The sequence below is a fragment of the Anomaloglossus baeobatrachus genome, chromosome 12, assembly GCF_048569485.1.
Source record: "Anomaloglossus baeobatrachus isolate aAnoBae1 chromosome 12, aAnoBae1.hap1, whole genome shotgun sequence".
Taxonomy (NCBI): Eukaryota; Metazoa; Chordata; class Amphibia; order Anura; family Aromobatidae; genus Anomaloglossus; species Anomaloglossus baeobatrachus.
The window spans coordinates 55,738,116-55,753,608 of record NC_134364.1 but is presented as its reverse complement, the minus strand read 5'-3'; the positions used below and the strand labels follow the sequence as shown (position 1 = coordinate 55,753,608).

Genomic DNA, 15,493 nt, shown 5'->3' with positions numbered 1-15,493 from the left:
AGATTCCCCAGGGGCTGTGGACGGAGCACGGTCTCTGTGCCTGGAGACCGGTAAATCCCACTTCACCCAGAGCCCAAAGGGGGATGGGGAAGGATACAGCATGTGGGCTCCAGCCTCTGTACCCGCAATGGGTACCTCAACCTTAACAAACACCGCCGACACAAAGTGGGGTGAGAAGGGAGCATGCTGGGGGCCCAAGTATGGGCTCTCTTTTCTTCCATCCGACATAGTCAGCAGCTGCTGCTGACTAAAACAGTGGAGCTATGCGTGGATGTCTGACCTCCTTCGCACAAAGCTTGAAAACTGAGGAACCCGTGATCCCACGGGGGGTGTATAGGCAGAAGGGGAGGGGCCTTACACTTTTAAGTGTAATGCTTTGTGTGGCCTCCGGAGGCAGTAGCTATACACCCAATTGTCTGGGTCTCCCAATGGAGCGACAAAGAAATTGATGATCCACCCGAAACTCTGGAGAGTCTCCAGAGTAGCGGTGAGGCTGTGCTGGCATGCCTCTTGAGAGGGAGCCTTGACCAGCAGATCGTCTAAGTAAGGGATCACCGAGTGACCCTGAGAGTGGAGGACCGCCACTACTGCAGCCATGACCTTGGTGAAAACCCGTGGGGCTGTCGCCAGGCCGAACGGCAGTGCCACGAACTGAAGGTGTTCGTCTCCTATGGCGAAGCGCAGGAAGCGCTGATGCTCTGGAGCAATCGGTACGTGGAGATAAGCATCTTTGATATCGATCGATGCAAGGAAATCTCCTTGGGACATTGAGGCGATGACGGAGCGGAGGGATTCCATCCGGAACCGCCTGGTCTTTACGTGTTTGTTGAGCAGTTTTAGGTCCAGGACAGGACGGAAAGACCCGTCCTTCTTTGGAACCACAAACAGGTTTGTTACGAGGGGGACCCGGGGAAGCGTGCCAAGATGGTATATGGACAGCTTCCGCCGGTCAAGGTCCACTGTGCGGTGTAAGGGACCGCTGCTATGGTGGGAGAAGAGTGAGCGGGTTGCTGCTAGCGATCGTCTGGAATGTCACAGACGATCTGCGTACACCTGTCCGCCCTAACCCGTGAGGGTTGTATGGCACGGGGCTCACAACTCGGTGTACCTGTTGCACGGGGACGCACAGAGGTGCCTACGCACGTGTGCCAGCGGGAGTCACAGGAATATGGCACGAGGGTAGCACAGAGGTGCCCACGCACGTGTGCTTCAGAAACCAGGTGAGTCCGACAGAGATTCAAGGAGCTCACCTGGGACAGGAACACAGCCTGTTAAACGGAATACTGCCGGAGCAGCAAGGCAGGGGCGAGACCTGCAAAATACAATGACGTATGTACAGTGGCGTGGCAGCACACTGCCAGACATCCAAACATAGAAGGTCGCGCGCCGCCATGATGGCAGGAGGGGTTTTTAAGGAGATGTAGCTCCAGCCAAGGGCGGGCGCGAGAAGGATGTGACCCAATCATGATCTGTGACGTCCTGGCCCGGCCAGTCAGGATTCAGCACATCACCAGCCTCGTTATCTGGCCGTGTGATACCAGTGAGCGAATCAGAAGACGTCACGTGGGGCACATGCTCAACCTCCTGCCTCTGGGTCATAAAGGCGGGATCTTCGGTTTCACAATGTGCAGAGCTAAGGGAAGTCTTGCTGCTTCCCTGAGCATCTATCCTTTGCACACTGTGCAACCACTCCGACCCTCTGCGATGCCGAGCAGGAGGGCACGTGGCAGGCAAGGGATGGGAGACCACTCCATTCCTTACAAGGAGTAAACCACTAGGTGTCACCCTTCTGCTGCATCTAGGAGGAGGAAACTCCTGCAGTCTCCCAGGCCTTTGGCACTGCTGAGCAGGAGGGCTCGCGGCAGACAAGGAATGGGGGACCACCTCATTCCTTGCAAGAGGAGAGCCACGAGATGTAACACAGGTTGGAGTAAAAACCGTGACCCTGTTGCTGAAGAGGAACGGGGACCACCACTCCTTCTGCCTTCAGAGTGCCCAGCGCCTGCAGAAGAGCATCGGCTCGCTCGGGAGGCGGAGATGTTCTGAAAAATCGAGTCGGAGGACGAGAGCTGAACTCTATCCTGTAACCGTGAGACAGGATGTCTCTCACCCAACGGTCTTTTACCTGTGGCAGCCAAATGTCGGAAAAGCGGGAGAGCCTGCCACCGACCGAGGATGCGGTGTGAGGAGGCCGTAAGTTATGAGGAAGCCGCCTTGGTAGCGGCACCTCCCGCGGTCTTTTTAGGGCGTGACTTAGACCGCCATGGATCGGAGTTCCTCTGATCCTTCTGAGGCCTTTTGTACGAGGAGAATTGGGCCCTGCCCGCACCCCGAAAGGACCGAAACCTCGACTGTCCCTTCCTCTGTTGGGGTAATTTTGGTTTGGCCTGGGGTAAGGATGTTTCCTTTCCCTTGGATTGTTTGATGATCTCATCCAGCCTCTCACCAAACAAACGGTCGCCAGAAAATGGCAAACCGGTTAAGGACTTTTTGGAAGCCGAATCTGCCTTCCATTCCCGTAGCCACAAGGCCCTGCGTATTGCCACCGAATTGTCGGCTGCAACCGCCGTACGGCTCGCAGAGTCCAGGACAGCATTAATAGCGTAGGACGCAAATGCCGACGTTTGAGAAGTTATGGACGCCACTTGCGGCGCAGACGTACGTGTGAGTGCGTCAATTTGCGCTTGACCCGCTGAGATAGCTTGGAGTGCCCATACGGCTGCGAATGCTGGAGCAAAAGACGCGCCGATAGCTTCATAGATGGATTTCAACCAGAGCTCCATCTGTCTGTCAGTGGCATCCTTGAGCGAAGCCCCATCTTCAACTGCAACTAAGGATCTAGCCGCCAGTCTGGAGATTGGAGGATCCACCTTGGGACACTGAGTCCAGCCCTTGACCACGTCAGGGGGGAAGGGATAACGTGTATCCTTAAGGCGCTTGGAAAAACGCTTATCTGGACAAACTCGGTGTTTCTGGACTGCCTCTCTGAAATCGGAGTGATCCAGAAACATACTCGTTGTACGCTTGGGGAACCTGAAACGGAATTTCTCCTGCTGAGAGGCTGACTCCTCCGCTGGAGGAGCCGAGGGAGAAATATCCAACATTTGATGTATGGACGCGATAAGATCATTCACTATGGCGTCACTATCAGGAGTATCAAGGTTGAGAGCGGCCTCAGGCTCAGAATCCTGATCAGCTACCTCCGCTTCATCATACAGAGAGTCATCCCTCTGAGACCCTGAACAATGTGATGAGGTCGAGGGGATTTCCCAGCGAGCTCGCTTAGGCGGTCTGGGGCTGCGGTCCGTGTTAGAGACCTCACCCTGGGATCTATGAGACACCCCGGGGGAACATTGTTGTTCCAACTGAGAGGAACCAGGGGGCAGTGATTCCACAGTGCCCATGGTCTGAGATACCGGTCTGGACTGCAAAGCTTCTAGAATCTTAGCCATAGTCTCAGAAAGTCTGTCAGTAAAAACTGCAAACTCCGTCCCTGTCACCTGGACAGTGTTAGCTGGTTGTTCCCCCTGGGCCCCCCTTAGCAGAGGCTCCGGCTGAGTAAGTGCCACAGGGGCCGAGCAGTGCACACAATGAGGGTCAGTGGAACCTGCCGGTAGCGAGGTTGTACATGCGGCGCAGGCAGCATAGTAAGCCTGTGTTTTGGCACCCCTGCTTCTTGTGGGCGCCATGCTGTTGTCTCCTTTGAGCAACACAACAGGGTATATAGCCAGAAATCAACTGTGCACCATACAGTGTAAAGTATAGCCTGTAAACATATAAACTATAATCACACTTCTGCACCAAGTGGGGCCAGCACCTGAGGTGCTGCTTACCGCCCGCTCAAAGCGGTTGTGTGGCCACCAGAATCCCTGCCTGGGTCCCCCAGAGCTTGTCTCCCCTCTGCAGCGTCCGAGGAGCTGACAGGAATGGCTGCCGTCGTCCTGAGGAGAGGAGGGAGCCGTGGGCGTGACCCAGAAAGTGCGGGAACTGGTGCCCCACTGTGCACAGTGAGGGGGGTGGAGTATGCAAAGCATGCTCCAGCCCTCAGTGCTGCCGTGCTGTACAGCGTCCCGCCCTTCCCCTGACTGGCAGGGCTGGGGGCGGGAAGAAAAAGAGACTAGGCCCAAAAGCCGGGGACTCGAGTTATAAGCGCGGCCGCCGTATAAGCGCGGTCTGCGCGGAAGTCCCCGGCGCACTAACAGTCCCAGCCGCGCCGCAGTGATAACAATGGCAGCGGCGGTCAGCGCGGTAGTCCCCATACAGTAACACACTCAGCGATGCTGCAGTGTGTAATGGCACAAACGCGGTCAGCGCCGCGGTCCCCGGTGCACTAGCACACCCAGCAATGCTGGAGTGTCGCTGTGCGCAGTCCCCACGGGGACACAGAGTACCTCAAAGTAGCAGGGCCATGTCCCTGAACGATACTCGGCTCCTATCCAGCAGAGTCCTCAGGAGCTGTGGATGGAGCACGGTCTCAGTGCCTGGAGACCGATAGGATCCCACTTCACCCAGAGCCCTAAGGGGGATGGGGAAGGAAAACAGCATGTGGGCTCCAGCCTCCGTACCCGCAATGGATACCTCAACCTTAACAACACCGCCGACAAGAGTGGGGTGAGAAGGGAGCATGCTGGGGGCCCTGTTAAGGGCCCTCTTTTCTTCCATCCGACATAGTCAGCAGCTGCTGCTGACTAATCTGTGGAGCTATGCGTGCATGTCTGCCTCCTTCGCACAAAGCAAAAAACTGAGGAGCCCGTGGGAGCACGGGGGGTGTATAGGCAGAAGGGGAGGGGCTTTACACTTTTAGTGTAATACTTTGTGCGGCCTCCGGAGGCATAGCCTATACACCCAATTGTCTGGGTCTCCCAATGGAGCGACAAAGAAATAAACCAATTTAGATCCCCCAAAAATAGTATGTCATATCTTCACAGGCTTTTTGAAAAAACTTTTATTTTTGGTTTTCATGGGGAATTCAGATGATCAGATCTAACCAGTAGGAGAATCCGGATGAAATTGTTCACTCTCATGAAGCATCATCCCAGGTATAACTCATTTCACCTGACGAGCGAGCATTTTGCATATTCGTTGAGTGATTATCGGGAATAGAGCCTTTCTTGAAACACTCATCAATGTAAATTGGGCAAACGTACACTGTGTGCAGATTTATTAGGCAAATGAGTATTTTGATCACATGATAATTTTTATACATGTTGTCCTACTCCAAGCTGTATAGGCTGAGAGCCAACTACCAATTAGGTAAATCAGGTGATGTGCATCTCTGTAATGAGGAGGGGTGCGGTGTAATGATATCAACACCCTATATAAGGGGTGCTTAATTATTAGGGAACTTCCTTTCCTTTGGAAAAATGGGTCAGAAGAGAGATTTGACGGGCTCTGAAAAGTCCTCAGTTGTGAGATGTCTTGCAGAGGGATGCAGCAGTCTTGAAATTGCCAAACTTTTGAAGCGTGATCACCGAACAATCAAGCGTTTCATGGCAAATAGCCAACAGGGTCGCAAGAAGCATGTTGGGCAAAAAAGCGCAAAAATAGCTGCCCATGAATTGAGGAAAATCAAGCGTGAAGCTGCCAAGATGCCATTTGCCTCCAGTTTGGCCATATTTCAGAGCTGCAACATTACTGGAGTATCAAAAAGCACAAGGTGTGCCATACTCAGGGACATGGCCAAGGTAAGGAAGGCTGAAAAACCACCACCTCTGAACAAGAAACATAAGATAAAACGTCAAGACTGGGCCAAGAAATATCTTAAGACTGATTTTTCAAAGGTTTTATGGACTGATGAAATGAGAGTGACTTTTGATGGGCCAGATGGATGGGCCAGAGGCTGATCAGTAAAGGGCAGAGAGCTCCACTCCGACTCAGACGCCAGCAAGGTGGAGGTGGGGACTGGTATGGGCTGGTATCATCAAAGATCAACTTGTGGGACCTTTTCGGGTTGAGGATGGAGGGAAGCTCAACTCCCAGACCTACTGCCAGTTTTTGGAAGACAAATTCTTCAAGCAGTGGTACAGGAAGAAGTCAGTATCGTTCAAGAAAAACATGATTTTCATGCAGGACAATGCTCCATCACATGCATCCAACTACACCACAGCGTGGCTGGCCAGTAAGGGTCTAAAAGATGAAAAAATAATGACATGGCCCCCTTGTTCACCTGATCTGAACCCCATAGAGAACCCGTGGTCCCTCATAAAATGTGAGATCTACAGAGAAGGAAAACAGTCCACCTCTCAGAACAGTGTCTGAGAGGTTGTGGTGGCTGCTGCACGCAATGTTGATCGTAAACAGATCAAGCAATGACAGAATCTATGGATGGTAGGCTGTTGAGTGTTATCATAAATAAAGATGGCTATATTGGTCACTAATTTTTTGGGTTTTGTTTTTGCATGTCAGAAATGTTTATTTCTAAATTTTGTGCAGTTATATTGGTTTACTTGGTGAAAATAAACAAGTGAGATGGAAATATATTTGGTTTTTATTAAGTTGCCTAATAATTCTGCACAGTAATAGTTACCTGCAAAAACAGATATCCCCCTAAGATAGCCAAATCTAAAAAACCCCACTCCAACTTCCAAAAATATTAGGCTTTGATGTTTATGAGTCTTTTGGGTTGATTGAGAACATAGCAGTTGATCAATAATAAAAAAAATCCGCTAAAATACAACTTGCCTAATAATTCTGCACACGGTGTATACCTATAACCATTACCACAACCCCCTCCCCAACATAATCCGTAGTGTGGGACCCTTCCCTATGTGGCTTGTGGGCCAAAATACGTGCAAATGTAATTTAAGCTAAGAAAATACAGAGATATCTCCTTAAAATAGGAAAACTAGATTGTTTAGGAAGTTAGAAAAGACTACTTAACCCTCGTCTGGTACCATGGGGGTCAATGTGATCCCATGCAGATTGGTACAAGTAGTGATTTTTTTCATGGTACCAGACAAGGGTTTGTTATCTGGTGTAAATGGCGGTACTATTCTGAATCCGGCGCTGTTTTTCTTTTGTTTATGCGACTTTCCATTCCTGAGATATAGCCTCCATTTCCCAGTTTATAAATCTAGTCTTGTTAACCAAGTGGGTGTGGTCCTCAACTCTTCTGTGGGAGTTTTCTTGAAGGACCACACCCACTTCGATACCATTACTAAATTTTTATGCAGGGAAAAAAGAGGCCATATCTCAGGAACAGAAAGGCCCAGGAAAAAAAAGAAAAACATTGCTGGATTCAGAAGAAAAGAAGCTTTTACATCAGATAAAATAAAAAAATCCTACATATTTAAAAGAAAATCTCCTAATTGTGGACAGTGGCAGGATACCTGTTCACTTGTAAACTTGGCCTGCAGCATTTCTTGTACATGTTCTAAGCTGTTCTTCAGAGCCTTTAACTTCAGAGCTAAACTCTCTGCTTCTTCCAGCACAGTCCCGTTTCCCTGCTGTCTGTAGTCTGCATCTTCCAGCAGAAGATTGATTTTCATCTCTGTCTCTTGTAAGGTTTTCTGGAAAGGAAATATGTAACTTAGAAGAGTATGTTATCTATTAATATTCGATGACACTGTCTACGCTTTGGTTATTGGTTATGGGTTACTTGGCAGTAGCAGAACCCTTAAGAGTCTAAGAAATATGTATAGGTATACTAATAGATTACAGACTGAACATGAGTCAACAGTGTGATGCAGCAGCAAAAAAAGGCAAACACCATGTATTAACAGAAGCATACATTCTAGATCACATGAAGTTATTATCCCCCTTTACTCCTCTTTGTTCAGACCTCATCTGGAATATTGTGTCCAGTTCTGGGCACCACATTTTAAAAAAAGACATCAACAAACTGAAGCAAGTTCAGAGAAGAGTGACCAGAATGGTGACTGGTCTGCAAACCATCTCCTATGAGGAATAGTTACAGGATTTAGAATTGTTTAGCTTGCAAAAGAGAAGACTGAGCGGAGACTTAATAGCGGTCTACAAATATCTTAAAGGCTGTCACACTGTAGAGGGATCAGTTTCATTCTCATTTTCATAAGGAAAGACTAAAAGCAATGGGATGACACTGATGGGGAGGAGACAGATTAGATATTAGAAAAAACTTTTTGACAAGGAGGGTGATCAATGAGTGGAACAGGCGGCCACGAGAGGTGGTGAGTTCTACTTCAATGGAAGTCTTTAAAAAGAGATTGGACGGACATCTGTCTGGGATGATTTAGTGAATCCTGATTTGAGCAGGGGGTTGGACCAGATGACCCAGGAGGTCCCTTCCAACTCTACCATTCTATGATTCTATGAAATATGTATTGTAGGAACCTAACAACCTCCAAGACTTCACAGACAAAAATCTTAGCCTGCTCTACAGAGCTAAAAGGGTAATCCACTTTGGACAATCAATTATTGATAAAGAATGGTCCTAGTGCTAAATTCCTCCAGTTGCTGGCATTCGGTACTTTGGAAGTGATCCAGACAGCAAGCGTTCCCGATTTCTACATCCATCGCAGAAGAAATGCAGAAGTACAAGTTAAAAAAATCAATTGGATTTCCATATAGTCTTTGAGAGCAAGTGGCACTCATTGTTGCTGCTTTTCAACGGATCTGGTTAATAGATTGGGTTCTAGGTTTCTCTTGGGTGATCCACCTAGATATCTTAGGCTGGCCACAATAAAAGGCCATTCTAAAATATGCAGTTTCATCACACAGCGCAATGCCACAGATGTCACAAATATTGAGGGAGCGTGTTGATTGCAGGAATGTCCACCAGATCTGTTGCCAGTGAATTGAATAATTTCTCTACCATAAGCCGTCTCCAAAGGCATTTCAGAAAATTTGGCAGAACATCCAACTGGCCTCACAACCGCAGACTATATGCAACCAAACCAGCCCAGGATCTCCACATCCAGCATCTTTACCTCCAAGATCGTCTGAGACCGGCCACCTGGACAGCGGCTAAATAGAGATGAACAGCCCATGTGTAACCGCACCAGCCCAGGACTTCATCACCCAGCATCTTCACCTCCTAGATCTGAGACCGGCCTCACAACCGCAGACCACGTGTAACCGCACCAGCTCAGGAGCTCCACATCCAGCATCTTCACCTCCAAGATCGTCTGAGACCGGCCACCTGGACAGCTGCTGCATAGAGATGAGCAGCCTACGTGTAACCACACCAGCCCAGGGCCTCATCACCCAGCATCTTCACCTCCTAGATCATCTGAGACCAGCCTCACAACTGCAGATCACATGTAACCACACCAGCCCAGGAGCTCCACATAAAGCATCTTCACCTCCAAGATCATCTGAGACCGGCCCCCCGGACCACTGCTGCCACAATCGCTGCATAACCAAAGAATTTCTTCACAAACTGTCCGAAACCATCTCAAGGAAGCTCATCTGCTGCTCGTCATCCTCATCGGGGGTCTCCACCTGACTGCAGAGCGTCATCGTAACTGACTTGAATGGGCAAATGCTCTTATTCAGTGGCGTCTGGCACATTGGAGAGATATTCTCTTCACGGATGAATCCTAGTTTTCACTGTACAGGTCAGATGGCAGACTGTGTGTATGGCGTGTGGGTGAGCAGTTTGCTGATGTCAATGTTGTGACTTGAGTGGCTCATGGTGGTGAGATTATGGTATGGGCAGGAGTATGTTATGGACAATGAACACAGATGCATTTTATTGATGCCATTTTGAATGCACAGAGATATCGTGATGTGCCCCTGAGGCCATTGTTGTTCCTCATCCACGAGCATCACCTCATGTTGCAGCAGATAATGCACGGCCCCATGATGCAAAGATCTGTGCACAATTCCTGGAAGCTGAAAACATCCCAGGTCTGGCATGGCAGCGAACTCACCGGACATGTCACTCATTGAGCATATTTAGGATACTCTGGATCGGTGTATATGACAGCGTGTTCAAGCTCCTGACAATATCCAGCAAATTTGCACAACCATTGAAGAGGGGTGGACCAACGATCTACAGGCCACAATCACCAACCGGATCAACTCTATGTGAAGGAGATGTGCTGCAGTGCGTGAGGCAAATGGTGGACCCTTCCACTATTGTGAAACTGCACATTTTAGAATGTCCTTTTTTTGTGCCCAGCCTAAGGTGCACCTGTGCAATAATCATGCTGTCCAAGGCACACCTGTGCAATAATCATGCTCTCTAGTCAGTACCTGTACATAGAAAAAGCCTTTGAGTCCAGCTCATGAAAAATGGGAGCAAAAACAAAATTGTGTTTATGTTTTTGTTCAGTGTTTTATATGTTAGCAGATACACACACACACACACACACACACACACACACTGTAATGTGCAGAAGTTGTAGGCAGATATGGAAAATGTATGGAAAAATGCTGCAATGTAAGGATGCTTTAAAAAGTATAAGTGATTATGCTTTGTTTTTTTCAACATCTAAAGTGAATGAACAAAATAGACATCTACATGCACAGATATATTTATAGGACTGCGCAAAAGATTTAAGCAGATGTGGAAAAATTACTGCAAAGTGAGAATGCTTTCAAAAATAGAAGTGTTCACAATTAACATAACACAAGTGAATTTACAAAAGGGACATTTAAATCAAATCAACATTTGGTGTGACCTCTGCCTTCAAAGCAGCCTCATTCTAGGTACACTTGCACACCATTTTTGATGGACCTCGGCAGGAAGGTTGTTCCGAACATCTTGGAGGACTGACCGCAGATCTTCTGTGTATGAGACTTGTGCAGGTCATTCTGTCTCTTCATGTAATCTCATACAGATTGGATGATGTTGAGCTCAAGGCTCTGTGGTGGCCCGATCATCACTTGCAGGATTCACTGTTCTTTCATGTCACAGGTCATACACTATAGCAAGAGTGAGCACATCAACAAGAACAAAGTACCATATTTTTCATTTTATAAGATGTACTGGATTATAAGATGCACCCAAAACTTAGAGGAGGAAAATAGGAAACAAAAATTTAAATGTTATAATGGGGGCACGTCTTATAATCCTAGTGCGCCTTATAATAGCTTACCAGGGAAGAGTGGCGGTGGTGGAGCGGCTCAGGAAGGTCACAGGAAGCAGGGTCGGCGATGCTGCGAGTTCGGAGGAAGGGGTGTCGCGGCTCAGTGGACAGAAGGTCGGCGATGCTGCGGGCTTGGAGGAGGGAGTATCACAGCTGAGGAGGGTCAGTGATACTGTGGGCTCGAGGGTATCGCGGCGGCAGTGGCATTGATCTGCCTGCGCGCTGTGGGTTCCATTGACCTGTCGGTAATTGACGCAATAAACTTCATGAAAATGGCCGCAGAGGTGGCACGTGTGCAGATTGTCTCCACAGCCATTTTCTTGAAGTCCATTGCGTCAAGCGCCGGCAGTTCAATGGAGCCAGCAGTCCGCCGACAGATCAATGGAGTTTGCCGCTGCTATGCCCCCAGGCCCAGTTATCACCGACGCTCTGTCCTGTGACTCTCCTGAGTCGCTCCACTGCAGTGACACTCCCCCCTCACCCGAGCCCTCAGTATCGCTGACCCTGCTCCAGCACTACTGTCCTGGTAAGGCATATCCGGATAAGATGCAGCCCCATTTTCCCCCAGTTTTGGGGGAAAAAAGTGCTTCTTATAATATGAAAAATATGGCAGTTATGGTACATCAACAAGGCCTCTCCCAGGCACAGATTTAAAAGCGGACTGGGGTTTCAGGACATTCTGTTCAAGCTCTTTTGAAGAAGCATTAAGAAATGGGCAACGCTGAGGACTATAGACATAGTGGTCAGCCATGGAAAGACACATCATGTTACTTCCCTTCAAAATCAGAAGACGTCCAATATCATCATCAGCTCAGATCAGGCATCAACCAGGGGGACCCAACTACACCCATCTATTTCTCGGAGACATCTGGCCAGAAGTGGTCTTCATTGAAGAAATATGACCAAAAACTCCATACCTTCCACACGCAAATTAAACTAAGGTACTGAACTATGGACAAAACCATAGAAACTGGGATGTAGAAATATGGCTCTGGATTATTGGGTTAAAATGTAAAATATTTGGCTGTAACAAAAGGTAGTTTGTTCCTCAAGGGTTGGGGAGCAGAACAATAATAGTGTCTGCAGAAACAGTGAAGTACAGGAGAGGGTCCGACAAGTTTGGGGCTGCACGCCAGAAAATGAAGTTTGGTATTTGGTCAGGATTAATGCTGAGAAATAACGGCAGATACGTATCCATCATGCAATATCATCAGGGAGGCGACTCTAGCTGGACAACGACCCCAAACACACAGCCAATGTCACCAAGAACAATCTTCAATGTAAAGAAGAACAAGGAGTCCTAGAAGTGTGGAGGTGATGATCCGGCCCCCGCAGAGCCCTTATATCAATATCATGGAGTCTGTCTGGGATTACATGGAGGAACAGAAGGATCTGCACAAGTCTCATGCACAGAAGATCTTTGGTCAGTTCTCCAAGATGTTTGAAACGACTCCCCACCAAGTTCCTTCAAAAATTGTGTACCTAGAACCATCAATGAAGGCAAAAGAATGGTCATACTGTGTACTAATTTAATTAAGATTCCTCAGTCCTTCAGCCACCTAAAAAGTTTGCACAGTACTGTATATATACAGTACAGACCAAAAGTTTGGACACACCTCATTCAAAGAGTTTTCTTTATTTTCAGGACTCTGAAAATTGTAGATTCACATTGAAGGCATCAAAACTATGAATTAAAAAATGTGGAATGAAATAGTTAAAGTGTGGAATAACTGAAAATATGTCTTATATTCTAGGTTCTTCAAAGTAGCCACCTTTTGCTTTCTTTACTACTTTGCACACTCTTGGTATTCTCTTGATCAGCTTCAAGAAGTAGTCACCGGAAATAGTTTTCCAACAGTCTTGAAGGAGTTCCCAGAGATGCTTAGCACTTGTTGGCCCTTTTGCCTTCACTCTGCGGTCCAGCTCACCCCAAACCATCTCGATTGGGTTCAGGTCTGGTGACTGTGGAGGCCAGGTCATCTGGCGTAGCACCCCATCACTCTCCTTCTTGGTCAAATAGCCCTTACACAGCCTGGAGGTGTGTTTGGGGTCATTGTCCTGTTGAAAAATAAATGATGGTCCAACTAAACGCAAACCGGATGGAATAGCATGCCACTGCAAGATGCTGTGGTAGCCATGCTGGTTCTGTATGCCTTCAATTTTGAATAAATCCCCAACACTGTCACCAGCAAAGCACCCTCACACCATCACACCTCCTCCTCCATGCTTCACGGTGGGAACCAGGAATGGAGAGTCCACCCGTTCACCTTTTCTACAAAGACATGGTGGTTGGATCCAAAGATCTCAAATTTGGACTCATTAGACCAAAGCACAGATTTGCACTGGTCTAATGTCCATTCCTTGTGTTCTTTAGCCCAAAGAAGTCTCTTCTGCTTGTTGCCTGTCCTTAGCAGTGGTTTCCTAGCAGCTATTTTACCATGAAGGCCTGCTGCACAAAGTCTCCTCTAAAGGCCGCTTTACACGCTACGACATCGCTTTGGTCTGTACTGTACATTACATGTTTGTATCTTACTTATATTGTCTTTTGAAGAAGACCTTTGAGCAGATTTATCTATACCACATGTGACCTTAAGGCCTTTTCCTAATCAACCCAATAAAGCGATGTCGTTTGCGTCACGGAATTTTTGACGCACATCCGGCCGCGTTAGCGATGTCGTTGTGTGTGACACCTATGAGCGATTTTGAATCGTCGCAAAAACGTTCAAAATCGCTAATCGGTGACATGTCCCCCTATTCCCAATTATCGCTGCAGCAGCAGGTATGATGTTGTTCGTCGTTCCTGTGGCAGCACACATCGCTATGTGTGACACCGCAGGAACGAGGAACCTCACCTTACCTGCAGCCGCCGGCAATGAGGAAGGAAGGAGGTGGGCGGGATGTTACGTCCCGCTCATCTCTGCCCCTCCGCTTCTATTGGGCGGCCGCTTAGTGACGTCGCTGTGACGCCGAACGAACCGCCCCCTTAGAAAGGAGGTGGTTCGCCGGTCATAGCGACGTCGCTAGGCAGGTAAGTAGTGTGACGGGTGCGCGCGATTTTGTGCGCCACGGGCAGCGATTTGTCCGTGACGCACAAACGATGGGGGCGGGTACGCACGCTAGCGATCTCGCTAGTGATATCGCAGCGTGTAAAGCGGCCTTAACAGTTGTTGTAGAGATGAGAAGGTGTGTCCAAACGTTTGGTCTGTACTGTACATTATATGTTTGTATCTTACTTATATTGTCTTTTGAAGAAGACCTTTGAGCAGATTTATCTATACCACATGTGACCTTAAGGCCTTTTCCTAATCAACCCAATAAATAATATCATTATATGATATGCAAAATCTCCATAAAAGAACGTACAAAGCCTGCAAAACAAATCGAAACCTTCTTAAGGCTGGGGCTACAAGGCAACTTTGGCCACCATACTTGTTGGGCAACCAAGGTTCGCTCTGTGCCGCTACTACTTCATAGAGCAATACAAGTGAATTGGGTCCTGGAGGATACAGCGACAAGCAAGTTATAAAAAATCCAATCCAGTGAGGTTGAACTTCTTGTGATTTGCTTGTCGCAGTACCCCTGGGGTTTCCAATGCGACCCCACTACACTTGTATTGTTCTATGATGGAGCAGCCGAACCCAAAAGACCTTTGGTCACATGACAGGTGACAGGGCCAAAGTTGCCACGTAGCCCCAGCCTCAGGAGCACGAACATATCATTGGTGCAACCCCAAGAGGTAAGGAGGCCATTTCTACCCCAAAGCAGGTAGCATTGCACATTGTGATGAGTTGTTGGACTGAAAAAGGCCCATATACTGTTTTTGCACAGGTATAGGTATATATATAAAATTGTGAGTGAACTTTAGCACTTGGGAGAGGTTTTCTTTCATACTTTCCTCCCGGAAGGTGCGGCTCCATGAACTCTGACCGCTGTCGTCTTACCTGGCACTCCGCGAGTTGCTCTTCCACGCTGTGCAGCATATCTGGGTCCTCCGGTGACAGCGTTACCTCCTGCAGCCAGCGCTCCACCTCTGTCACCTTCCCCTGGCAGTCACTGAGGATCATCTCGGGCTGCACCTCCGCCAGCGTTTTGCCGTCATCTCCAAACTGTTCCTGGAAGAGAAGCCATTACAGGTGCATGAGAAGACGAGGCCAAAGTCTGCTGCAAACCGTGCATGTGCCGCTATACACTTACATATGGCGGAGCTGAACCAACGGCTCATTCCCAAGTGTAGAGCGAGGGAAAAAAACTTCTCATGTGATCTAATGTCAACAGGTTCACTGGCAGCTCATCTGCATTTACTCAACGTGAACGTACCGTGGGCCATTAACCGGTTCTATGACAAGCGCACTGTTTATATAGGACTCGGCCTGCAGATTAAAGGCAGATCCCCCCCAGCTACTTACATGGTGAGCGACTCAGAATATTTACAGGGGTGGGCACCCCACTTTCCAAGACTCCTGCATGGCAGATTTACTTAG

At 48.3% G+C, this 15,493-nt stretch overlaps 1 protein-coding gene across 2 annotated transcripts in view; it reads right to left on the bottom strand.

The window, feature by feature from the left end:
* The window catches only part of SYNE2 (spectrin repeat containing nuclear envelope protein 2), a 518,190-nt gene that overhangs the window by 142,525 nt on the left and 360,172 nt on the right, over positions 1-15,493 (bottom strand). For both annotated transcript variants that reach the window (XM_075330437.1, XM_075330436.1), the window contains exons 65-66: positions 14,954-15,124; positions 7,329-7,508 (exon numbers count right to left, since the gene is read on the bottom strand). In XM_075330437.1, the coding sequence (XP_075186552.1) occupies positions 7,329-7,508; positions 14,954-15,124 (351 nt within the window). The remainder of the gene's footprint in view (positions 1-7,328; positions 7,509-14,953; positions 15,125-15,493) is intronic.